This window comes from Oncorhynchus masou, chromosome 10 (genome assembly GCF_036934945.1).
Source record: "Oncorhynchus masou masou isolate Uvic2021 chromosome 10, UVic_Omas_1.1, whole genome shotgun sequence".
In the NCBI taxonomy this organism is placed as follows: domain Eukaryota; kingdom Metazoa; phylum Chordata; class Actinopteri; order Salmoniformes; family Salmonidae; genus Oncorhynchus; species Oncorhynchus masou.
Genome location: NC_088221.1, coordinates 54,665,865 through 54,692,223, shown reverse-complemented (window position 1 = coordinate 54,692,223; position 26,359 = coordinate 54,665,865). Strand labels below are relative to the sequence as shown.

The following is a 26,359-nucleotide window of genomic DNA, read 5'->3' as shown; positions in this document are numbered from 1 at the left end:
TAGATAATAGACAGTAACAGCAGTATACTGTAGGTAGGGGTAAAGGATAGATAATAGACAGTAACAGCAGTATACTGTAGGTAGGGGTAAAGGATAGATAATAGACAGTAACAGCAGTATACTGTAGGTTGGGGTAAAGGATAGATAATAGACAGTAACAGCAGTATACTGTAGGGGTAAAGGATATATAATAGACAGTAATAGCAGTATACTGTAGGTAGGGGTAAAGGATAGATAATAGACAGTAACAGCAGTATACTGTAGGTAGGGGTAAAGGATAGATAATAGACAGTAACAGCAGTATACTGTAGGTAGGGGTAAAGGATAGATAATAGACAGTAACAGCAGAATACTGTAGGTAGGGGTAAAGGATAGATAGACAGTAACAGCAGTATACTGTAGGTAGGGGAAAAGGATAGATAATAGACAGTAACAGCAGTATACTGTAGGTAGGGGGTAAAGGATAGATAATAGACAGTAACAGCAGTAGACTGTAGGTAGGGGTAAAGGATAGATAATAGACAGTAACAGCAGTATACTGTAGGTAGGGGTAAAGGATAGATAATAGACAGTAACAGCAGTATACTGTAGGTAGGGGGTAAAGGATAGATAATAGACAGTAACAGCAGTATACTGTAGGTAGGGGGTAAAGGATAGATAATAGACAGTAACAGCAGTATACTGTAGGTAGGGGTAAAGGATAGATAATAGACAGTAACAGCAGTATACTGTAGGTAGGGGTAAAGGATAGATAATAGACAGTAACAGCAGTATACTGTAGGTAGGGGTAAAGGATAGATAATAGACAGTAACAGCAGTATACTGTAGGTAGGGGTAAAGGATAGATAATAGACAGTAACAGCAGTATACTGTAGGTAGGGGTAAAGGATAGATAATAGACAGTAACAGCAGTATACTGTAGGTAGGGGTAAAGGATAGATAATAGACAGTAACAGCAGTATACTGTAGGTAGGGGTAAAGGATAGATAATAGACAGTAACAGCAGTATACTGTAGGTAGGGGTAAAGGATAGATAATAGACAGTAACAGCAGTATACTGTAGGTAGGGGTAAATGATAGATAATAGACAGTAACAGCAGTATACTGTAGGTAGGGGTAAAGGATAGATAATAGACAGTAACAGCAGTATACTGTAGGTAGGGGTAAAGGATAGATAATAGACAGTAACAGCAGTATACTGTAGGTAGGGGTAAAGGATAGATAATAGACAGTAACAGCAGTATACTGTAGGTAGGGGTAAAGGATAGATAATAGACAGTAACAGCAGTATACTGTAGGTAGGGGTAAAGGATAGATAATAGACAGTAACAGCAGTATACTGTAGGTAGGGGTAAAGGATAGATAATAGACAGTAACAGCAGTATACTGTAGGTAGGGGTAAAGGATAGATAATAGACAGTAACAGCAGTATACTGTAGGTAGGGGTAAAGGATAGATAATAGACAGTAACAGCAGTATACTGTAGGTAGGGGTAAAGGATAGATAATAGACAGTAACAGCAGTATACTGTAGGTAGGGGTAAAGGATAGATAATAGACAGTAACAGCAGTATACTGTAGGGGTAAAGCATAGATAAGACAGTAACAGCAGTATACTGTAGGTAGGGGTAAAGGATAGATAATAGACAGTAACAGCAGTATACTGTAGGTAGGGGTAAAGGATAGATAATAGACAGTAACAGCAGTATACTGTAGGTAGGGGTAAAGGATAGATAATAGACAGTAACAGCAGTATACTGTAGGTAGGGGTAAAGGATAGATAATAGACAGTAACAGCAGTATACTGTAGGTAGGGGTAAAGGATAGATAATAGACAGTAACAGCAGTATACTGTAGGTAGGGGTAAAGGATAGATAATAGACAGTAATAGCAGTATACTATAGGTAGGGGTAAAGGATAGATAATAGACAGTAACAGCAGTATACTGTAGGGGTAAAGGATAGATAATAGACAGTAACAGCAGTATACTGTAGGTAGGGGTAAAGGATAGATAATAGACAGTAACAGCAGTATACTGTAGGTAGGGGTAAAGGATAGATAATAGACAGTAACAGCAGTATACTGTAGGGGTAAAGGATATATAATAGACAGTAATAGCAGTATACTGTAGGTAGGGGTAAAGGATAGATAATAGACAGTAACAGCAGTATACTGTAGGTAGGGGTAAAGGATAGATAATAGACAGTAACAGCAGTATACTGTAGGTAGGGGTAAAGGATAGATAATAGACAGTAACAGCAGTATACTGTAGGTAGGGGTAAAGGATAGATACTAGACAGTAACAGCAGTATACTGTAGGTTGTGGTAAAGCATAGATAATAGACAGTAACAGCAGTATACTGTAGGTAGGGGTAAAGGATAGATAATAGATAGTAACAGCAGGTAGGGGTAAAGGATAGATAATAGACAGTAACAGCAGTATACTGTAGGGGTAAAGCATAGATAATAGACAGTAACAGCAGTATACTGTAGGTAGGGGTAAAGGATAGATAATAGACAGTAACAGCAGTATACTGTAGGTAGGGGTAAAGGATAGATAATAGACAGTAACAGCAGTATACTGTAGGTAGGGGTAAAGGATAGATAATAGACAGTAACAGCAGTATACTGTAGGTAGGGGTAAAGGATAGATAATAGACAGTAACAGCAGTATACTGTAGGTAGGGGTAAAGGATAGATAATAGACAGTAACAGCAGTATACTGTAGGGGTAAAGGATAGATAATAGACAGTAACAGCAGTATACTGTAGGTAGGGGTAAAGGATAGATAATAGATAGTAACAGCAGGTAGGGGTAAAGGATAGATAATAGACAGTAACAGCAGTATATTGTAGGTAGGGGTAAAGGATAGATAATAGATAGTAACAGCAGGTAGGGGTAAAGGGTAGATAATAGACAGTAACAGCAGTATACTGTAGGTAGGGGTAAAGGATAGATAATAGACAGTAACAGCAGTATACTGTAGGTAGGGGTAAAGGATAGATAATAGACAGTAACAGCAGTATACTGTAGGGTTAAAGGATAGATAATAGACAGTAACAGCAGTATACTGTAGGTAGGGGTAAAGGATAGATAATAGACAGTAACAGCAGTATACTGTAGGTAGGGGTAAAGGATAGATAATAGACAGTAACAGCAGTATACTGTAGGTAGGGGTAAAGGATAGATAATAGACAGTAACAGCAGTATACTGTAGGTAGGGGTAAAGGATAGATAATAGACAGTAACAGCAGTATACTGTAGGTAGGGGTAAAGGATAGATAATACACAGTAACAGCAGTATACTGTAGGTAGGGGTAAAGGATAGATAATAGACAGTAACAGCAGTATACTGTAGGTAGGGGTAAAGGATAGATAGACAGTAACAGCAGTATACTGTAGGTAGGGGTAAAGGATAGATAATAGACAGTAACAGCAGTATACTGTAGGTAGGGGTAAAGGATAGATAATAGACAGTAACAGCAGTATACTGTAGGTAGGGGTAAAGGATAGATAATAGACAGTCACAGCAGTATACTGTAGGTAGGGGTAAAGGATAGATAATAGACAGTAACAGCAGTATACTGTAGGTAGGGGTAAAGGATAGATAATAGACAGTAACAGCAGTATAGTGTAGGGGTAAAGGATATATAATAGACAGTAACAGCAGTATACTGTAGGTAGGGGTAAAGGATAGATAATAGACAGTAACAGCAGTACACTGTAGGGGGTAAAGGATAGATAATAGACAGTAACAGCAGTATACTGTAGGTAGGGGTAAAGGATAGATAATAGACAGTAACAGCAGTATACTGTAGGTAGGGGTAAAGGATAGATAATAGACAGTAATAGCAGTATACTGTAGGTAGGGGTAAAGGATAGATAATAGACAGTAATAGCAGTATACTGTAGGGGTAAAGGATAGATAATAGACAGTAACAGCAGTATACTGTAGGTAGGGGTAAAGGATATATAATAGACAGTAACAGCAGTATGCTGTAGGTAGGGGTAAAGGATAGATAATAGACAGTAACAGCAGTATACTGTAGGTAGGGGTAAAGGATAGATAAGACAGTAACAGCAGTATACTGTAGGTAGGGGTAAAGGATAGATAATAGACAGTAACAGCAGTATACTGTAGGTAGGGGCAAAGGATAGATAATAGACAGTAACAGCAGTATACTGTAGGTAGGGGTAAAGGATAGATAATAGATAGTAACAGCAGTATACTGTAGGGGTAAAGGATAGATAATAGACAGTAACAGCAGTATACTGTAGGTAGGGGTAAAGGATAGATAATAGACAGTAACAGCAGTATACTGTAGGTAGGGGCAAAGGATAGATAATAGACAGTAACAGCAGTATACTGTAGGTAGGGGTAAAGGATAGATAATAGATAGTAACAGCAGTATACTGTAGGTAGGGGCAAAGGATAGATAATAGACAGTAACAGCAGTATACTGTAGGTAGGGGTAAAGGATAGATAATAGATAGTAACAGCAGTATACTGTAGGGGTAAAGGATAGATAATAGACAGTAACAGCAGTATACTGTAGGTAGGGGCAAAGGATAGATAATAGACAGTAACAGCAGTATACTGTAGGTAGGGGTAAAGGATAGATAATAGACAGTAACAGCAGTATACTGTAGGTAGGGGTAAAGGATAGATAATAGACAGTAACAGCAGTATACTGTAGGTAGGGGTAAAGGATAGATAATAGATAGTAACAGCAGTATACTGTAGGGGTAAAGGATAGATAATAGACAGTAACAGCAGTATACTGTAGGTAGGGGTAAAGGATAGATAATAGACAGTAACAGCAGTATACTGTAGGTAGGGGTAAAGGATAGATAATAGACAGTAACAGCAGTATACTGTAGGTAGGGGTAAAGGATAGATAATAGACAGTAACAGCAGTATACTGTAGGTTGGGGTAAAGGATAGATAATAGACAGTAACAGCAGTATACTGTAGGTAGGGGTAAAGGATAGATAATAGACAGTAACAGCAGTATACTGTAGGTAGGGGTAAAGGATAGATAATAGACAGTAACAGCAGTATACTGTAGGTAGGGGTAAAGGATAGATAATAGACAGTAACAGCAGTATACTGTAGGTTGGGGTAAAGGATAGATAATAGACAGTAACAGCAGTATACTGTAGGTAGGGGTAAAGGATAGATAATAGACAGTAATAGCAGTATACTGTAGGGGTAAAGGATAGATAATAGACAGTAACAGCAGTATACTGTAGGTAGGGGTAAAGGATAGATAATAGACAGTAACAGCAGTATATTGTAGGTAGGGGTAAAGGACAGATAATAGACAGTAACAGCAGTATACTGTAGGTAGGGGTAAAGGATAGATAATAGACAGTAACAGCAGTATACTGTAGGTAGGGGTAAAGGATAGATAATAGACAGTAACAGCAGTATACTGTAGGTAGGGGTAAAGGATAGATAATAGACAGTAACAGCAGTATACTGTAGGGGTAAAGGATAGATAATAGACAGTAACAGCAGTATACTGTAGGTAGGGGTAAAGGACAGATAATAGACAGTAACAGCAGGGTACTGTAGGTAGGGGTAAAGGATAGATAATAGACAGTAACAGCAGTATACTGTAGGTATGGGTAAAGGATAGATAATAGACAGTAACAGCAGTATACTGTAGGTAGGGGTAAAGGATAGATAATAGACAGTAACAGCAGTATACTGTAGGTAGGGGTAAAGGATAGATAATAGACAGTAACAGCAGTATACTGTAGGTAGGGGTAAAGGATAGATAATAGACAGTAACAGCAGTATACTGTAGGTAGGGGTAAAGGATAGATAATAGACAGTAACAGCAGTATACTGTAGGTAGGGGTAAAGGATAGATAATAGACAGTAACAGCAGTATACTGTAGGTAGGGGTAAAGGATAGATAAGACAGTAACAGCAGTATACTGTAGGTAGTGGTAAAGGATAGATAATAGACAGTAACAGCAGTATACTGTAGGGGTAAAGGATAGATAATAGACAGTAACAGCAGTATACTGTAGGTAGGGGTAAAGGATAGATAATAGACAGTAACAGCAGTATACTGTAGGGGTAAAGGATAGATAATAGACAGTAACAGCAGTATACTGTAGGTAGGGGTAAATGATAGATAATAGACAGTAACAGCAGTATACTGTAGGTAGGGGTAAAGGATAGATAATAGACAGTAACAGCAGTATACTGTAGGTAGGGGTAAAGGATAGATAATAGACAGTAACAGCAGAATACTGTAGGTAGGGGTAAAGGATAGATAATAGACAGTAACAGCAGTATACTGTAGGTAGGGGTAAAGGATAGATAATACACAGTAACAGCAGTATACTGTAGGTAGGGGTAAAGGATAGATAATAGACAATAACAGCAGTATACTGTAGGTAGGGGTAAAGGATAGATAATAGACAGTAACAGCAGTATACTGTAGGTAGGGGTAAAGGATAGATAATAGACAGTAACAGCAGTATACTGTAGGTAGGGGTAAAGGATAGATACTAGACAGTAACAGCAGTATACTGTAGGTAGGGGTAAAGGATAGATAATAGACAGTAACAGCAGTATACTGTAGGTAGTGGTAAAGGATAGATAATAGACAGTAACAGCAGTATACTGTAGGTAGGGGTAAAGGATAGATAATAGACAGTAACAGCAGTATACTGTAGGTAGGGGTAAAGGATAGATAAGACAGTAACAGCAGTATACTGTAGGTAGGGGTAAAGGATAGATAATAGACAGTAACAGCAGTATACTGTAGGTAGGGGTAAAGGATAGATAATAGACAGTAACAGCAGTATACTGTAGGTAGGGGTAAAGGATAGATAATAGACAGTAACAGCAGTATACTGTAGGTAGGGGTAAAGGATAGATAATAGACAGTAACAGCAGTATACTGTAGGTAGGGGTAAAGGATAGATAATAGACAGTAACAGCAGTATACTGTAGGTAGGGGTAAAGGATAGATAAGACAGTAACAGCAGTATACTGTAGGTAGGGTAAAGGATAGATAATAGACAGTAACAGCAGTATACTGTAGGTAGGGGTAAATGATAGATAATAGACAGTAACAGCAGTATACTGTAGGTAGGGGTAAAGGATAGATAATAGACAGTAACAGCAGTATACTGTAGGTTGGGGTAAAGGATAGATAATAGACAGTAACAGCAGTATACTGTAGGTAGGGGTAAAGGATAGATAATAGACAGTAACAGCAGTATACTGTAGGGGTAAAGGATAGATAATAGACAGTAACAGCAGTATACTGTAGGTTGGGGTAAAGGATAGATAATAGACAGTAACAGCAGTATACTGTAGGTAGGGGTAAATGATAGATAATAGACAGTAACAGCAGTATACTGTAGGTAGGGGTAAAGGATAGATAATAGACAGTAACAGCAGTATACTGTAGGTTGGGGTAAAGGATAGATAATAGACAGTAACAGCAGTATACTGTAGGTAGGGGTAAATGATAGATAATAGACAGTAACAGCAGTATACTGTAGGGGTAAAGGATAGATAATAGACAGTAACAGCAGTATACTGTAGGGGTAAAGGATAGATAATAGACAGTAACAGCAGTATACTGTAGGTAGGGGTAAAGGATAGATAATAGACAGTAACAGCAGTATACTGTAGGTAGGGGTAAAGGATAGATAATAGACAGTAACAGCAGTATACTGTAGGTAGGGGTAAATGATAGATAATAGACAGTAACAGCAGTATACTGTAGGTAGGGGTAAAGGATAGATAATAGACAGTAACAGCAGTATACTGTAGGTTGGGGTAAAGGATAGATAATAGACAGTAACAGCAGTATACTGTAGGTAGGGGTAAAGGATAGATAATAGACAGTAACAGCAGTATACTGTAGGTAGGGGTAAAGGATAGATAATAGACAGTAACAGCAGTATACTGTAGGGGTAAAGGATAGATAATAGACAGTAACAGCAGTATACTGTAGGGGTAAAGGATAGATAATAGACAGTAACAGCAGTATACTGTAGGTAGGGGTAAAGGATAGATAATAGACAGTAACAGCAGTATACTGTAGGTAGGGGTAAAGGATAGATAATAGACAGTAACAGCAGTATACTGTAGGGGTAAAGGATAGATAATAGACAGTAACAGCAGAATACTGTAGGTAGGGGTAAAGGATAGATAATAGACAGTAACAGCAGTATACTGTAGGTAGGGGTAAAGGATAGATAATAGACAGTAACAGCAGTATACTGTAGGTAGGGGTAAAGGATAGATAATAGACAGTAACAGCAGTATACTGTAGGTAGGGGTAAAGGATAGATACTAGACAGTAACAGCAGTATACTGTAGGTAGTGGTAAAGCATAGATAATAGACAGTAACAGCAGTATACTGTAGGTAGGGGTAAAGGATAGATAATAGATAGTAACAGCAGTATACTGTAGGGGTAAAGGATAGACAATAGACAGTAACAGCAGTATACTGTAGGTAGGGGTAAAGGATAGATAATAGACAGTAACAGCAGTATACTGTAGGTAGGGGTAAAGGATAGATAATAGACAGTAACAGCAGTATACTGTAGGTAGGGGTAAAGGATAGATAATAGACAGTAACAGCAGTATACTGTAGGTAGGGGTAAAGGATAGATAATAGACAGTAACAGCAGTATACTGTAGGGGTAAAGGATAGATAATAGAGAGTAACAGCAGTATACTGTATGTAGGGGTAAAGGATAGATAATAGACAGTAACAGCAGTATACTGTAGGTAGGGGTAAAGGATAGATAATAGACAGTAACAGCAGTATACTGTAGGTAGGGGTAAAGTGACTAGGCTAACTGAAACATGGCCCCAGTGAACATACACTGTCCTGTCCCCTGCCAGGTGAACTAACTGAAACATGTCCCCACTCTCTGCCAGGTTCTGTATGACGTCAGAGGGGTCCTACAGAAGAACCGAGACACCTTCAGAGATGACGTCTTAAACATGCTCAAGGACAGCAGGTGTGTGTGTGTGTGCGTGTGTGTGCACAACAACCCACAAAGTCTGACCCTCTGAAGTCACTCCACTGTGTTAATGTGCAGAGTAATACCCCCTGACCCTGTACTAAAGTCACTCCACTGTGTTAATGTGCAGAGTAATACCCTCTGACCCTGTACTAAAGTCACTCCACTGTGTTAATTTGCAGAGTAATACCCCCTGACCCTGTACTAAAGTCACTCCACTGTGTTAATGTGCAGAGTAATTCCCTCTGACCCTGTACTAAAGTCACTCCACTGTGTTAATGTGCAGAGTAATACCCTCTGACCCTGTACTAAAGTCACTCCACTGTGTTTAGAGAATGTTGAACATGTTTGTTCTGTCCTTCAGGCTTGACTTCATCTATGACCTGTTTGAGCGTGTCGGGAGCAGGAACGGAGAGGAGACCCTGAAGATGGGGACGGCCAGACGCAAACCCACTGTCAGCTCTCAGTTCAGGGTGAGGACCTCTAACCCCTAACCCTAATCCACTGTCAGCTCTCAGTTCAGGGTGAGGACCTCTAACCCCTAACCCTAATCCACTGTCAGCTCTCAGTTCAGGGTGAGGACCTCTAACCTCTAACCTCTAATCCACTGTCAGCTCTCAGTTCAGGGTGAGGACCTCTAACCCTAATCCACTGTCAGCTCTCAGTTCAGGGTGAGGACCTCTAACCTCTAATCCACTGTCAGCTCTCAGTTCAGGGTGAGGACCTCTAACCTCTAACCCTAATCCACTGTCAGCTCTCAGTTCAGGGTGAGGACCTCTAACCTCTAATCCACTGTCAGCTCTCAGTTCAGGGTGAGGACCTCTAACCTCTAACCCTAATCCACTGTCAGCTCTCAGTTCAGGGTGAGGACCTCTAACCTCTAATCCACTGTCAGCTCTCAGTTCAGGGTGAGGACCTCTAACCTCTAACCCTAATCCACTGTCAGCTCTCAGTTCAGGGTGAGGACCTCTAACCTCTAACCCTAATCCACTGTCAGCTCTCAGTTCAGGGTGAGGACCAATCACAGAGGAGCATAGTCAACCTCTGACCTCCTAACCATAACCTTCACTATACTGTAAAGTCACATAGAATCCTTTTGGCTATGCCATGATACGGATTGCCTTGATCATGAGGTTGACAGTTTCCCTAAGCGTTTTGAATAGTCTTTTGTTTGTTTTAGAGAGAGAGTCCTTCTCAAGTGTTGAGCTCCTTGAAGGTCATTTACCTCTCCAGCATAGTTCTTGATGGTTAGTCTGGAGAGATACAGAGACACAGCAGGTTATAATATATATAGAGAGAGAGAGGATTCCATGGGAGATGGGTGGGGGTCTTCATGTAGTACTGGTTAGTCTGGAGAGAGACAGAGACACAGCAGGTTATAATATATATAGAGAGGATTCCATGGGAGATGGGTGGGGGGCTTCATGTAGTACTGGTTCGTCTGGAGAGAGACAGAGACACAGCAGGTTATAATATATATAGAGAGAGAGGATTCCATGGGAGATGGGTGGGGGGCTTCATGTAGTACTGGTTCGTCTGGAGAGAGACAGAGACACAGCAGGTTATAATATATATAGAGAGAGAGGATTCCATGGGAGATGGGTGGGGGGCTTCACATGCTGTAACTGGTGTGGAGGGGATTTAGCCTGGACTGCAGCTCCTAAAGCTGGCGATTACCCCTCATCCACACGTCCCAGTATCTTACTGGAGACAGTCAGTCTGAGCGAAAGAGAGTGCTCGGTTCAAAGGTCCTTGCTGCCACTGCTGGGTAAATATAGTCCTGTAACCAGAGCCTGTAAACACCCTGGTCAGCAGGAGATGAGGACCCTAGGAGGCCAGAGCCTGTAAACACCCTGGTCAGCAGGAGATGAGGACCCTAGGAGGCCAGAGCCTGTAAACACCCTGGTCAGCAGGAGATGAGGACCCTAGGAGGCCAGAGCCTGTAAACACCCTGGTCAGCAGGAGATGAGGACCCTAGGAGGCCAGAGCCTGTAAACACCCTGGTCAGCAGGAGATGAGGACCCTAGGAGGCCAGAGCCTGAAAACACCCTGGTCAGCAGGAGATGAGGACCCTAGGAGGCCAGAGCCTGTAAACACCCTGGTCAGCAGGAGATGAGGACCCTAGGAGGCCAGAGCCTGTAAGGACCCTAGGAGGCCAGAGCCTTTAAACACCCTGGTCAGTAGGAGATGAGGACCCTAGGAGGCCAGAGCCTGTAAACACCATGGTCAGCAGGAGATGAGGACCCTAGGAGGCCAGAGCCTGTAAACACCCTGGTCAGCAGGAGATGAGGACCCTAGGAGGCCAGAGCCTGTAAACACCCTGGTCAGCAGGAGATGAGGACCCTAGGAGGCCAGAGCCTGTAAACACCCTGGTCAGCAGGAGATGAGGACCCTAGGAGGCCAGAGCCTGTAAGGACCCTAGGAGGCCAGAGCCTTTAAACACCCTGGTCAGTAGGAGATGAGGACCCTAGGAGGCCAGAGCCTGTAAACACCATGGTCAGCAGGAGATGAGGACCCTAGGAGGCCAGAGCCTGTAAACACCCTGGTCAGCAGGAGATGAGGACCCTAGGAGACCAGAGCCTGTAAACACCCTGGTCAGCAGGAGATGAGGACCCTAGGAGGCCAGAGCCTGTAAACACCCTGGTCAGCAGGAGATGAGGACCCTAGGAGGCCAGAGCCTGTAAACACCCTGGTCAGCAGGAGATGAGGACCCTAGGAGGCCAGAGCCTGTAAACACCCTGGTCAGCAGGAGATGAGGACCCTAGGAGGCCAGAGCCTGTAAACACCCTGGTCAGCAGGAGATGAGGACCCTAGGAGGCCAGAGCCTGAAAACACCCTGGTCAGCAGGAGATGAGGACCCTAGGAGGCCAGAGCCTGTAAACACCCTGGTCAGCAGGAGATGAGGACCCTAGGAGACCAGAGCCTGTAAACACCCTGGTCAGCAGGAGATGAGGACCCTAGGAGGCCAGAGCCTGTAAACACCCTGGTCAGCAGGAGATGAGGACCCTAGGAGGCCAGAGCCTGTAAACACCCTGGTCAGCAGGAGATGAGGACCCTAGGAGACCAGAGCCATTGTGTGTGAATCTGTTGTATTGAGGTTGCCTCTTGATGCTGGTCCTGTATCAATCTCTAGATATTATGTTTCTGATTCCGTAAAAACAGTTTCAGTTGGAAGTTTACATACACTTAGGTTGGAGTCATTTAACTCATTTTTCAATCACAAATTTCTTGTTAACAAACTGTAGTTTTGGCAAGTCGGTTAGGACATCTACTTTGTGCATGACACAAGTCATTTTTCCAACAATTGTTTACAGACAGATTATTTCACTTAAAATTCACTGTATCACAATTCCAATAGATGTGGTGTTGTGTTTCTGATCCCGTATCTAGATGTGGTGTTGTGTTTCTGATCCCGTATCTAGATGTGGTGTTGTGTTTCTGATCCCGTATCTAGATGTGGTGTTGTGTTTCTGATCCCGTATCTAGATGTGGTGTTGTGTTTCTGATCCCGTATCTAGATGTGGTGTTGTGTTTCTGATCCCGTATCTAGATGTGGTGTTGTGTTTCTGATCACGTATCTAGATGTGGTGTTGTGTTTCTGATCCCGTATCTAGATGTGGTGTTGTGTTTCTGATCCCGTATCTAGATGTGGTGTTGTGTTTCTGATCCCGTATCTAGATGTTGTTTCTGATCCCGTATCTAGATGTGGTGTTGTGTTTCTGATCCCGTATCTAGATGTGGTGTTGTGTTTCTGATCCCGTATCTAGATGTGGTGTTGTGTTTCTGATCCCGTATCTAGATGTTGTTTCTGATCCCGTATCTAGATGTGGTGTTGTGTTTCTGATCCCGTATCTAGATGTGTTGTTGTGTTTCTGATCCCGTATCTAGATGTGGTGTTGTGTTTCTGATCCCGTATCTAGTTGTGGTGTTGTGTTTCTGATCCCGTATCTAGATGTGGTGTTGTGTTTCTGATCCCGTATCTAGATGTGGTGTTGTGTTTCTGATCCCGTATCTAGATGTGGTGTTGTGTTTCTGATCCCGTATCTAGATGTGGTGTTGTGTTTCTGATCCCGTATCTAGATGTGGTGTTGTGTTTCTGATCCCGTATCTAGATGTGTTGTTGTGTTTCTGATCCCGTATCTAGATGTGGTGTTGTGTTTCTGATCCCGTATCTAGATGTGGTGTTGTGTTTCTGATCACGTATCTAGATGTGGTGTTGTGTTTCTGATCCCGTATCTAGATGTGGTGTTGTGTTTCTGATCCCGTATCTAGATGTGGTGTTGTGTTTCTGATCCCGTATCTAGATGTTGTTTCTGATCCCGTATCTAGATGTGGTGTTGTGTTTCTGATCCCGTATCTAGATGTGGTGTTGTGTTTCTGATCCCGTATCTAGATGTGGTGTTGTGTTTCTGATCCCGTATCTAGATGTTGTTTCTGATCCCGTATCTAGATGTGGTGTTGTGTTTCTGATCCCGTATCTAGATGTGTTGTTGTGTTTCTGATCCCGTATCTAGATGTGGTGTTGTGTTTCTGATCCCGTATCTAGTTGTGGTGTTGTGTTTCTGATCCCGTATCTAGATGTGGTGTTGTGTTTCTGATCCCGTATCTAGATGTGGTGTTGTGTTTCTGATCCCGTATCTAGATGTGGTGTTGTGTTTCTGATCCCGTATCTAGATGTGTTGATGTGTTTCTGATCCCGTATCTAGATGTGGTGTTGTGTTTCTGATCCCGTATCTAGATGTGGTGTTGTGTTTCTGATCCCGTATCTAGATGTGGTGTTGTGTTTCTGATCCCGTATCTAGATGTGTTTCTGATCCCGTATCTAGATGTGGTGTTGTGTTTCTGATCCCGTATCTAGATGTGGTGTTGTGTTTCTGATCCCGTATCTAGATGTGGTGTTGTGTTTCTGATCCCGTATCTAGATGTGGTGTTGTGTTTCTGATCCCGTATCTAGATGTGGTGTTGTGTTTCTGATCCCGTATCTAGATGTGGTGTTGTGTTTCTGATCCCGTATCTAGATGTGGTGTTGTGTTTCTGATCCCGTATCTAGATGTTGTTTCTGATCCCGTATCTAGATGTGGTGTTGTGTTTCTGATCCCGTATCTAGATGTGTTGTTGTGTTTCTGATCCCGTATCTAGATGTGGTGTTGTGTTTCTGATCCCGTATCTAGATGTGGTGTTGTGTTTCTGATCACGTATCTAGATGTGGTGTTGTGTTTCTGATCACGTATCTAGATGTGGTGATGTGTTTCTGATCCCGTATCTAGATGTGGTGTTGTGTTTCTGATCCCGTATCTAGATGTGGTGTTGTGTTTCTGATCCCGTATCTAGATGTGGTGTTGTGTTTCTGATCCCGTATCTAGTTGTGGTGTTGTGTTTCTGATCCCGTATCTAGATGTGGTGTTGTGTTTCTGATCCCGTATCTAGATGTGGTGTTGTGTTTCTGATCCCGTATCTAGATGTGGTGTTGTGTTTCTGATCCCGTATCTAGATGTGTTGATGTGTTTCTGATCCCGTATCTAGATGTGGTGTTGTGTTTCTGATCCCGTATCTAGATGTGGTGTTGTGTTTCTGATCCCGTATCTAGATGTGGTGTTGTGTTTCTGATCCCGTATCTAGATGTGTTTCTGATCCCGTATCTAGATGTGGTGTTGTGTTTCTGATCCCGTATCTAGATGTGGTGTTGTGTTTCTGATCCCGTATCTAGATGTGGTGTTGTGTTTCTGATCCCGTATCTAGATGTGGTGTTGTGTTTCTGATCCCGTATCTAGATGTGGTGTTGTGTTTCTGATCCCGTATCTAGATGTGGTGTTGTGTTTCTGATCCCTTATCTAGATGTGGTGTTGTTTCTGATCCCGTATCTAGATGTGTTTCTGATCCCGTATCTAGATGTGGTGTTGTGTTTCTGATCCCGTATCTCGATGTGGTGTTGTGTTTCTGATCCCGTATCTCGATGTGGTGTTGTGTTTCTGATCCCGTATCTCGATGTGGTGTTGTGTTTCTGATCCCGTATCTAGATGTGGTGTTGTGTTTCTGATCCCGTATCTAGATGTGGTGTTGTGTTTCTGATCCCGTATCTAGATGTGGTGTTGTGTTTCTGATCCCGTATCTAGATGTGGTGTTGTGTTTCTGATCCCGTATCTAGATGTGGTGTTGTGTTTCTGATCCCGTATCTAGATGTGGTGTTGTGTTTCTGATCCCGTATCTAGATGTTGTGTTTCTGATCCCGTATCTAGATGTGGTGTTGTGTTTCTGATCCCGTATCTAGATGTGTTGTTGTGTTTCTGATCCCGTATCTAGATGTGTTGTTGTGTTTCTGATCCCGTATCTAGATGTGGTGTTGTGTTTCTGATCCCGTATCTAGATGTGGTGTTGTGTTTCTGATCCCGTATCTAGGTGTTGTGTTTCTGATCCTGTATCTAGATGTGTTTCTGATCCCGTATCTAGATGTGGTGTTGTGTTTCTGATCCCGTATCTAGACGTGGTGTTGTGTTTCTGATCCCTTATCTAGATGTGGTGTTGTGTTTCTGATCCCGTATCTATATGTGGTGTTGTGTTTCTGATCCCGTATCTAGATGTGTTTCTGATCCCGTATCTAGATGTGGTGTTGTGTTTCTGATCCCGTATCTCGATGTGGTGTTGTGTTTCTGATCCCGTATCTAGATGTGGTGTTGTGTTTCTGATCCCGTATCTAGATGTGGTGTTGTGTTTCTGATCCCGTATCTAGATGTGGTGTTGTGTTTCTGATCCCGTATCTAGATGTGGTGTTGTGTTTCTGATCCCGTATCTAGATGTGGTGTTGTGTTTCTGATCCCGTATCTAGATGTGGTGTTGTGTTTCTGATCCCGTATCTAGATGTGGTGTTGTGTTTCTGATCCCGTATCTAGATGTGGTGTTGTGTTTCTGATCCCTTATCTAGATGTGGTGTTGTGTTTCTGATCCCTTATCTAGATGTGGTGTTGTGTTTCTGATCCCGTATCTAGATGTGGTGTTGTGTTTCTGATCCCGTATCTAGATGTGTTTCTGATCCCGTATCTAGATGTGGTGTTGTGTTTCTGATCCCGTATCTAGATGTGGTGTTGTGTTTCTGATCCCGTATCTAGATGTGGTGTTGTGTTTCTGATCCCGTATCTAGATGTGGTGTTGTGTTTCTGATCCCTTATCTAGATGTGGTGTTGTGTTTCTGATCCCGTATCTAGATGTGGTGTTGTGTTTCTGATCCCGTATCTAGATGTGGTGTTGTGTTTCTGATCCCGTATCTAGATGTGGTGTTGTGTTTCTGATCCCGTATCTAGATGTTGTGTTTCTGATCCCGTATCTAGATATGGTGTTGTGTTTCTGATCCCGTATCTAGATGTGGTGTTGTGTTTCTGATCCCTTATCTAGATGTGGTGTTGTGTTTCTGATCCTGTATCTAGATGTGTTTCTGATCCCGTATCTAGATGTGGTGTTGTGTTTCTGATCCCGTATCTAGACGTGGTGTTGTGTTTCTGATCCCTTATCTAGATGTGGTGTTGTGTTTCTGATCCCGTATCTATATGTGGTGTTGTGTTTCTGATCCCGTATCTAGATGTGTTTCTGATCCCGTATCTAGATGTGGTGTTGTGTTTCTGATCCCGTATCTCGATGTGGTGTTGTGTTTCTGATCCCGTATCTAGATGTGGTGTTGTGTTTCTGATCCCGTATCTAGATGTGGTGTTGTGTTTCTGATCCCGTATCTAGATGTGGTGTTGTGTTTCTGATCCCGTATCTAGATGTGGTGTTGTGTTTCTGATCCCGTATCTAGATGTGGTGTTGTGTTTCTGATCCCGTATCTAGATGTGGTGTTGTGTTTCTGATCCCTTATCTAGATGTGGTGTTGTGTTTCTGATCCCGTATCTAGATGTGGTGTTGTGTTTCTGATCCCGTATCTAGATGTGTTTCTGATCCCGTATCTAGATGTGGTGTTGTGTTTCTGATCCCGTATCTAGATGTGGTGTTGTTTTTCTGATCCCGTATCTCCATGTGGTGTTGTTTTTCTGATCCCGTATCTAGATGTGGTGTTGTGTTTCTGATCCCGTATCTCGATGTTGTGTTTCTGATCCCGTATCTCGATGTGGTGTTGTGTTTCTGATCCCGTATCTAGATGTGGTGTTGTGTTTCTGATCCCGTATCTAGATGTGGTGTTGTGTTTCTGATCCCGTATCTCGATGTTGTGTTTCTGATCCCGTATCTCGATGTGGTGTTGTGTTTCTGATCCCGTATCTAGATGTGGTGATGTGTTTCTGATCCCGTATCTAGATGTGGTGTTGTGTTTCTGATCCCGTATCTCGATGTTGTGTTTCTGATCCCGTATCTCGATGTGGTGTTGTGTTTCTGATCCCGTATCTAGATGTGGTGTTGTGTTTCTGATCCCGTATCTAGATGTGTTTCTGATCCCGTATCTAGATGTGGTGTTGTGTTTCTGATCCCGTATCTAGATGTGGTGTTGTGTTTCTGATCCCGTATCTCGATGTGGTGTTGTGTTTCTGATCCCGTATCTAGATGTGGTGTTGTGTTTCTGATCCCGTATCTCGATGTTGTGTTTCTGATCCCGTATCTCGATGTTGTGTTTCTGATCCCGTATCTCGATGTGGTGTTGTGTTTCTGATCCCGTATCTAGATGTGGTGTTGTGTTTCTGATCCCGTATCTAGATGTGGTGTTGTGTTTCTGATCCCGTATCTCGATGTTGTGTTTCTGATCCCGTATCTCGATGTGGTGTTGTGTTTCTGATCCCGTATCTAGATGTGGTGATGTGTTTCTGATCCCGTATCTAGATGTGGTGTTTCTGATCCCGTATCTCGATGTGGTGTTGTGTTTCTGATCCCGTATCTAGATGTGGTGATGTGTTTCTGATCCCGTATCTAGATGTGGTGTTGTGTTTCTGATCCCGTATCTCGATGTTGTGTTTCTGATCCCGTATCTCGATGTGGTGTTGTGTTTCTGATCCCGTATCTAGATGTGGTGTTGTGTTTCTGATCCCGTATCTAGATGTTGTGTTTCTGATCCCGTATCTAGATGTGGTGTTGTGTTTCTGATCCCGTATCTAGATGTGTTGTTGTGTTTCTGATCCCGTATCTAGATGTGTTGTTGTGTTTCTGATCCCGTATCTAGATGTGGTGTTGTGTTTCTGATCCCGTATCTAGATGTGGTGTTGTGTTTCTGATCCCGTATCTAGGTGTTGTGTTTCTGATCCTGTATCTAGATGTGTTTCTGATCCCGTATCTAGATGTGGTGTTGTGTTTCTGATCCCGTATCTAGACGTGGTGTTGTGTTTCTGATCCCTTATCTAGATGTGGTGTTGTGTTTCTGATCCCGTATCTATATGTGGTGTTGTGTTTCTGATCCCGTATCTAGATGTGTTTCTGATCCCGTATCTAGATGTGGTGTTGTGTTTCTGATCCCGTATCTCGATGTGGTGTTGTGTTTCTGATCCCGTATCTAGATGTGGTGTTGTGTTTCTGATCCCGTATCTAGATGTGGTGTTGTGTTTCTGATCCCGTATCTAGATGTGGTGTTGTGTTTCTGATCCCGTATCTAGATGTGGTGTTGTGTTTCTGATCCCGTATCTAGATGTGGTGTTGTGTTTCTGATCCCGTATCTAGATGTGGTGTTGTGTTTCTGATCCCGTATCTAGATGTGGTGTTGTGTTTCTGATCCCGTATCTAGATGTGGTGTTGTGTTTCTGATCCCTTATCTAGATGTGGTGTTGTGTTTCTGATCCCTTATCTAGATGTGGTGTTGTGTTTCTGATCCCGTATCTAGATGTGGTGTTGTGTTTCTGATCCCGTATCTAGATGTGTTTCTGATCCCGTATCTAGATGTGGTGTTGTGTTTCTGATCCCGTATCTAGATGTGGTGTTGTGTTTCTGATCCCGTATCTAGATGTGGTGTTGTGTTTCTGATCCCGTATCTAGATGTGGTGTTGTGTTTCTGATCCCTTATCTAGATGTGGTGTTGTGTTTCTGATCCCGTATCTAGATGTGGTGTTGTGTTTCTGATCCCGTATCTAGATGTGGTGTTGTGTTTCTGATCCCGTATCTAGATGTGGTGTTGTGTTTCTGATCCCGTATCTAGATGTTGTGTTTCTGATCCCGTATCTAGATATGGTGTTGTGTTTCTGATCCCGTATCTAGATGTGGTGTTGTGTTTCTGATCCCTTATCTAGATGTGGTGTTGTGTTTCTGATCCTGTATCTAGATGTGTTTCTGATCCCGTATCTAGATGTGGTGTTGTGTTTCTGATCCCGTATCTAGACGTGGTGTTGTGTTTCTGATCCCTTATCTAGATGTGGTGTTGTGTTTCTGATCCCGTATCTATATGTGGTGTTGTGTTTCTGATCCCGTATCTAGATGTGTTTCTGATCCCGTATCTAGATGTGGTGTTGTGTTTCTGATCCCGTATCTCGATGTGGTGTTGTGTTTCTGATCCCGTATCTAGATGTGGTGTTGTGTTTCTGATCCCGTATCTAGATGTGGTGTTGTGTTTCTGATCCCGTATCTAGATGTGGTGTTGTGTTTCTGATCCCGTATCTAGATGTGGTGTTGTGTTTCTGATCCCGTATCTAGATGTGGTGTTGTGTTTCTGATCCCGTATCTAGATGTGGTGTTGTGTTTCTGATCCCTTATCTAGATGTGGTGTTGTGTTTCTGATCCCGTATCTAGATGTGGTGTTGTGTTTCTGATCCCGTATCTAGATGTGTTTCTGATCCCGTATCTAGATGTGGTGTTGTGTTTCTGATCCCGTATCTAGATGTGGTGTTGTTTTTCTGATCCCGTATCTCCATGTGGTGTTGTTTTTCTGATCCCGTATCTAGATGTGGTGTTGTGTTTCTGATCCCGTATCTCGATGTTGTGTTTCTGATCCCGTATCTCGATGTGGTGTTGTGTTTCTGATCCCGTATCTAGATGTGGTGTTGTGTTTCTGATCCCGTATCTAGATGTGGTGTTGTGTTTCTGATCCCGTATCTCGATGTTGTGTTTCTGATCCCGTATCTCGATGTGGTGTTGTGTTTCTGATCCCGTATCTAGATGTGGTGATGTGTTTCTGATCCCGTATCTAGATGTGGTGTTGTGTTTCTGATCCCGTATCTCGATGTTGTGTTTCTGATCCCGTATCTCGATGTGGTGTTGTGTTTCTGATCCCGTATCTAGATGTGGTGTTGTGTTTCTGATCCCGTATCTAGATGTGTTTCTGATCCCGTATCTAGATGTGGTGTTGTGTTTCTGATCCCGTATCTAGATGTGGTGTTGTGTTTCTGATCCCGTATCTCGATGTGGTGTTGTGTTTCTGATCCCGTATCTAGATGTGGTGTTGTGTTTCTGATCCCGTATCTCGATGTTGTGTTTCTGATCCCGTATCTCGATGTGGTGTTGTGTTTCTGATCCCGTATCTCGATGTGGTGTTGTGTTTCTGATCCCGTATCTAGATGTGGTGTTGTGTTTCTGATCCCGTATCTAGATGTGGTGTTGTGTTTCTGATCCCGTATCTCGATGTTGTGTTTCTGATCCCGTATCTCGATGTGGTGTTGTGTTTCTGATCCCGTATCTAGATGTGGTGATGTGTTTCTGATCCCGTATCTAGATGTGGTGTTGTGTTTCTGATCCCGTATCTCGATGTTGTGTTTCTGATCCCGTATCTCGATGTGGTGTTGTGTTTCTGATCCCGTATCTAGATGTGTTTCTGATCCCGTATCTAGATGTGTTTCTGATCCCGTATCTAGATGTGGTGTTGTGTTTCTGATCCCGTATCTAGATGTGGTGTTGTGTTTCTGATCCCGTATCTCGATGTGGTGTTGTGTTTCTGATCCCGTATCTAGATGTGGTGTTGTGTTTCTGATCCCGTATCTCGATGTTGTGTTTCTGATCCCGTATCTCGATGTGGTGTTGTGTTTCTGATCCCGTATCTAGATGTGGTGTTGTGTTTCTGATCCCGTATCTAGATGTGGTGTTGTGTTTCTGATCCCGTATCTCGATGTTGTGTTTCTGATCCCGTATCTCGATGTTGTGTTTCTGATCCCGTATCTAGATGTGGTGATGTGTTTCTGATCCCGTATCTAGATGTGGTGTTGTGTTTCTGATCCCGTATCTCGATGTTGTGTTTCTGATCCCGTATCTCGATGTGGTGTTGTGTTTCTGATCCCGTATCTAGATGTGTTTCTGATCCCGTATCTAGATGTGGTGTTGTGTTTCTGATCCCGTATCTAGATGTGTTGTTGTGTTTCTGATCCCGTATCTAGATGTGTTGTTGTGTTTCTGATCCCGTATCTAGATGTGGTGTTGTGTTTCTGATCCCGTATCTAGATGTGGTGTTGTGTTTCTGATCCCGTATCTAGGTGTTGTGTTTCTGATCCTGTATCTAGATGTGTTTCTGATCCCGTATCTAGATGTGGTGTTGTGTTTCTGATCCCGTATCTAGACGTGGTGTTGTGTTTCTGATCCCTTATCTAGATGTGGTGTTGTGTTTCTGATCCCGTATCTATATGTGGTGTTGTGTTTCTGATCCCGTATCTAGATGTGTTTCTGATCCCGTATCTAGATGTGGTGTTGTGTTTCTGATCCCGTATCTCGATGTGGTGTTGTGTTTCTGATCCCGTATCTAGATGTGGTGTTGTGTTTCTGATCCCGTATCTAGATGTGGTGTTGTGTTTCTGATCCCGTATCTAGATGTGGTGTTGTGTTTCTGATCCCGTATCTAGATGTGGTGTTGTGTTTCTGATCCCGTATCTAGATGTGGTGTTGTGTTTCTGATCCCGTATCTAGATGTGGTGTTGTGTTTCTGATCCCGTATCTAGATGTGGTGTTGTGTTTCTGATCCCGTATCTAGATGTGGTGTTGTGTTTCTGATCCCTTATCTAGATGTGGTGTTGTGTTTCTGATCCCTTATCTAGATGTGGTGTTGTGTTTCTGATCCCGTATCTAGATGTGGTGTTGTGTTTCTGATCCCGTATCTAGATGTGTTTCTGATCCCGTATCTAGATGTGGTGTTGTGTTTCTGATCCCGTATCTAGATGTGGTGTTGTGTTTCTGATCCCGTATCTAGATGTGGTGTTGTGTTTCTGATCCCGTATCTAGATGTGGTGTTGTGTTTCTGATCCCTTATCTAGATGTGGTGTTGTGTTTCTGATCCCGTATCTAGATGTGGTGTTGTGTTTCTGATCCCGTATCTAGATGTGGTGTTGTGTTTCTGATCCCGTATCTAGATGTGGTGTTGTGTTTCTGATCCCGTATCTAGATGTTGTGTTTCTGATCCCGTATCTAGATATGGTGTTGTGTTTCTGATCCCGTATCTAGATGTGGTGTTGTGTTTCTGATCCCTTATCTAGATGTGGTGTTGTGTTTCTGATCCTGTATCTAGATGTGTTTCTGATCCCGTATCTAGATGTGGTGTTGTGTTTCTGATCCCGTATCTAGACGTGGTGTTGTGTTTCTGATCCCTTATCTAGATGTGGTGTTGTGTTTCTGATCCCGTATCTATATGTGGTGTTGTGTTTCTGATCCCGTATCTAGATGTGTTTCTGATCCCGTATCTAGATGTGGTGTTGTGTTTCTGATCCCGTATCTCGATGTGGTGTTGTGTTTCTGATCCCGTATCTAGATGTGGTGTTGTGTTTCTGATCCCGTATCTAGATGTGGTGTTGTGTTTCTGATCCCGTATCTAGATGTGGTGTTGTGTTTCTGATCCCGTATCTAGATGTGGTGTTGTGTTTCTGATCCCGTATCTAGATGTGGTGTTGTGTTTCTGATCCCGTATCTAGATGTGGTGTTGTGTTTCTGATCCCTTATCTAGATGTGGTGTTGTGTTTCTGATCCCGTATCTAGATGTGGTGTTGTGTTTCTGATCCCGTATCTAGATGTGTTTCTGATCCCGTATCTAGATGTGGTGTTGTGTTTCTGATCCCGTATCTAGATGTGGTGTTGTTTTCTGATCCCGTATCTCGATGTGGTGTTGTTTTTCTGATCCCGTATCTAGATGTGGTGTTGTGTTTCTGATCCCGTATCTCGATGTTGTGTTTCTGATCCCGTATCTCGATGTGGTGTTGTGTTTCTGATCCCGTATCTAGATGTGGTGTTGTGTTTCTGATCCCGTATCTAGATGTGGTGTTGTGTTTCTGATCCCGTATCTCGATGTTGTGTTTCTGATCCCGTATCTCGATGTGGTGTTGTGTTTCTGATCCCGTATCTAGATGTGGTGATGTGTTTCTGATCCCGTATCTAGATGTGGTGTTGTGTTTCTGATCCCGTATCTCGATGTTGTGTTTCTGATCCCGTATCTCGATGTGGTGTTGTGTTTCTGATCCCGTATCTAGATGTGGTGTTGTGTTTCTGATCCCGTATCTAGATGTGTTTCTGATCCCGTATCTAGATGTGGTGTTGTGTTTCTGATCCCGTATCTAGATGTGGTGTTGTGTTTCTGATCCCGTATCTCGATGTGGTGTTGTGTTTCTGATCCCGTATCTAGATGTGGTGTTGTGTTTCTGATCCCGTATCTCGATGTTGTGTTTCTGATCCCGTATCTCGATGTGGTGTTGTGTTTCTGATCCCGTATCTAGATGTGGTGTTGTGTTTCTGATCCCGTATCTAGATGTGGTGTTGTGTTTCTGATCCCGTATCTCGATGTTGTGTTTCTGATCCCGTATCTCGATGTGGTGTTGTGTTTCTGATCCCGTATCTAGATGTGGTGATGTGTTCTGATCCCGTATCTAGATGTGGTGTTGTGTTTCTGATCCCGTATCTCGATGTTGTGTTTCTGATCCCGTATCTCGATGTGGTGTTGTGTTTCTGATCCCGTATCTAGATGTGTTTCTGATCCCGTATCTAGATGTGTTTCTGATCCCGTATCTAGATGTGGTGTTGTGTTTCTGATCCCGTATCTAGATGTGGTGTTGTGTTTCTGATCCCGTATCTCGATGTGGTGTTGTGTTTCTGATCCCGTATCTAGATGTGGTGTTGTGTTTCTGATCCCGTATCTCGATGTTGTGTTTCTGATCCCGTATCTCGATGTGGTGTTGTGTTTCTGATCCCGTATCTAGATGTGGTGTTGTGTTTCTGATCCCGTATCTAGATGTGGTGTTGTGTTTCTGATCCCGTATCTCGATGTTGTGTTTCTGATCCCGTATCTCGATGTTGTGTTTCTGATCCCGTATCTAGATGTGGTGATGTGTTTCTGATCCCGTATCTAGATGTGGTGTTGTGTTTCTGATCCCGTATCTCGATGTTGTGTTTCTGATCCCGTATCTCGATGTGGTGTTGTGTTTCTGATCCCGTATCTAGATGTGGTGTTGTGTTTCTGATCCCGTATCTAGATGTGTTTCTGATCCCGTATCTAGATGTGGTGTTGTGTTTCTGATCCCGTATCTAGATGTGGTGTTGTCTTTCTGATCCCGTATCTCGATGTGGTGTTGTGTTTCTGATCCCGTATCTAGATGTGGTGTTGTGTTTCTGATCCCGTATCTCGATGTTGTGTTTCTGATCCCGTATCTCGATGTGGTGTTGTGTTTCTGATCCCGTATCTCGATGTTGTGTTTCTGATCCCGTATCTCGATGTGGTGTTGTGTTTCTGATCCCGTATCTAGATGTGGTGATGTGTTTCTGATCCCGTATCTCGATGTTGTGTTTCTGATCCCGTATCTCGATGTGGTGTTGTGTTTCTGATCCCGTATCTAGATGTGGTGATGTGTTTCTGATCCCGTATCTAGATGTGGTGTTGTGTTTCTGATCCCGTATCTCGATGTTGTGTTTCTGATCCCGTATCTCGATGTGGTGTTGTGTTTCTGATCCCGTATCTAGATGTGGTGTTGTGTTTCTGATCCCGTATCTAGATGTGTTTCTGATCCCGTATCTAGATGTGGTGTTGTGTTTCTGATCCCGTATCTAGATGTGGTGTTGTGTTTCTGATCCCTTATCTCGATGTGGTGTTGTGTTTCTGATCCCGTATCTAGATGTGGTGTTGTGTTTCTGATCCCGTATCTCGATGTTGTGTTTCTGATCCCGTATCTCAATGTGGTGTTGTGTTTCTGATCCCGTATCTAGATGTGGTGATGTGTTTCTGATCCCGTATCTAGATGTGGTGTTGTGTTTCTGATCCCGTATCTAGATGTGTTGTTGTGTTTCTGATCCCGTATCTAGATGTGTTGTTGTGTTTCTGATCCCGTATCTAGATGTGTTTCTGATCCCGTATCTAGTTGTGTTTCTGATCCCGTATCTAGATGTGGTGTTGTGTTTCTGATCCCGTATCTAGATGTGGTGTTGTGTTTCTGATCCCGTATCTAGATGTGGTGTTGTGTTTCTGATCCCGTATCTATATGTGGTGTTGTGTTTCTGATCCCGTATCTAGATGTGTTGTTGTGTTTCTGATCCCGTATCTAGATGTGGTGTTGTGTTTCTGATCCCGTATCTAGATGTGTTTCTGATCCCGTATCTAGATGTGGTGTTGTGTTTCTGATCCCGTATCTAGATGTGTTTCTGATCCCGTATCTAGATGTGTTTCTGATCCCGTATCTAGATGTGTTTCTGATCCCGTATCTAGATGTGTTTCTGATCCCGTATCTAGATGTGGTGTTGTGTTTCTGATCCCGTATCTAGATGTGTTGTTGTGTTTCTGATCCCGTATCTAGATGTGTTGTTGTGTTTCTGATCCCGTATCTAGATGTGGTGTTGTGTTTCTGATCCCGTATCTAGATGTGGTGTTGTGTTTCTGATCCCGTATCTAGATGTGTTTCTGATCCCGTATCTAGATGTGTTTCTGATCCCGTATCTAGATGTGGTGTTGTGTTTCTGATCACGTATCTAGATGTGTTTCTGATCCCGTATCTAGATGTGTTGTTGTGTTTCTGATCCCGTATCTAGATGTGTTGTTGTGTTTCTGATCCCGTATCTAGATGTTGTTTCTGATCCCGTATCTAGATGTGGTGATGTGTTTCTGATCCCGTATCTCGATGTGTTGTTGTGTTTCTGATCCCGTATCTAGATGTGGTGTTGTGTTTCTGATCCCGTATCTCGATGTGGTGTTGTGTTTCTGCAGGACTCTCTCCATTCCTTGATGAACACTCTGAGTGCCTCCAACCCTTTCTTTGTGCGCTGCATCAAACCCAACATGGACAAGGTGGGTCATTCAGTATTCAACCCAACATGGACAAGGTGGGTCATTCAGTATTCAACCCAACATGGACAAGGTGGGTCATTCAGTATTCAACCCAACATGGACATGGTGGGTCATTCAGTATTCAACCCAACATGGACATGGTGGGTCATTCAGTATTCAACCCAACATGGACAAGGTGGGTCTGCTGCCTTGTCCCGGCTGGGAATGCTGTTGTCCCTGGGGGGG

At 42.8% G+C, this 26,359-nt stretch overlaps 1 protein-coding gene across 1 annotated transcript in view; it reads left to right on the top strand.

Annotated features, from left to right (window-relative positions):
• The window catches only part of myo10l3 (myosin X, like 3), a 122,766-nt gene that overhangs the window by 36,922 nt on the left and 59,485 nt on the right, over positions 1-26,359 (top strand). The window contains exons 10-12 of the mRNA XM_064975464.1: positions 8,927-9,009; positions 9,377-9,485; positions 26,054-26,134. Of these exons, the coding sequence (XP_064831536.1) occupies positions 8,927-9,009; positions 9,377-9,485; positions 26,054-26,134 (273 nt within the window). The remainder of the gene's footprint in view (positions 1-8,926; positions 9,010-9,376; positions 9,486-26,053; positions 26,135-26,359) is intronic.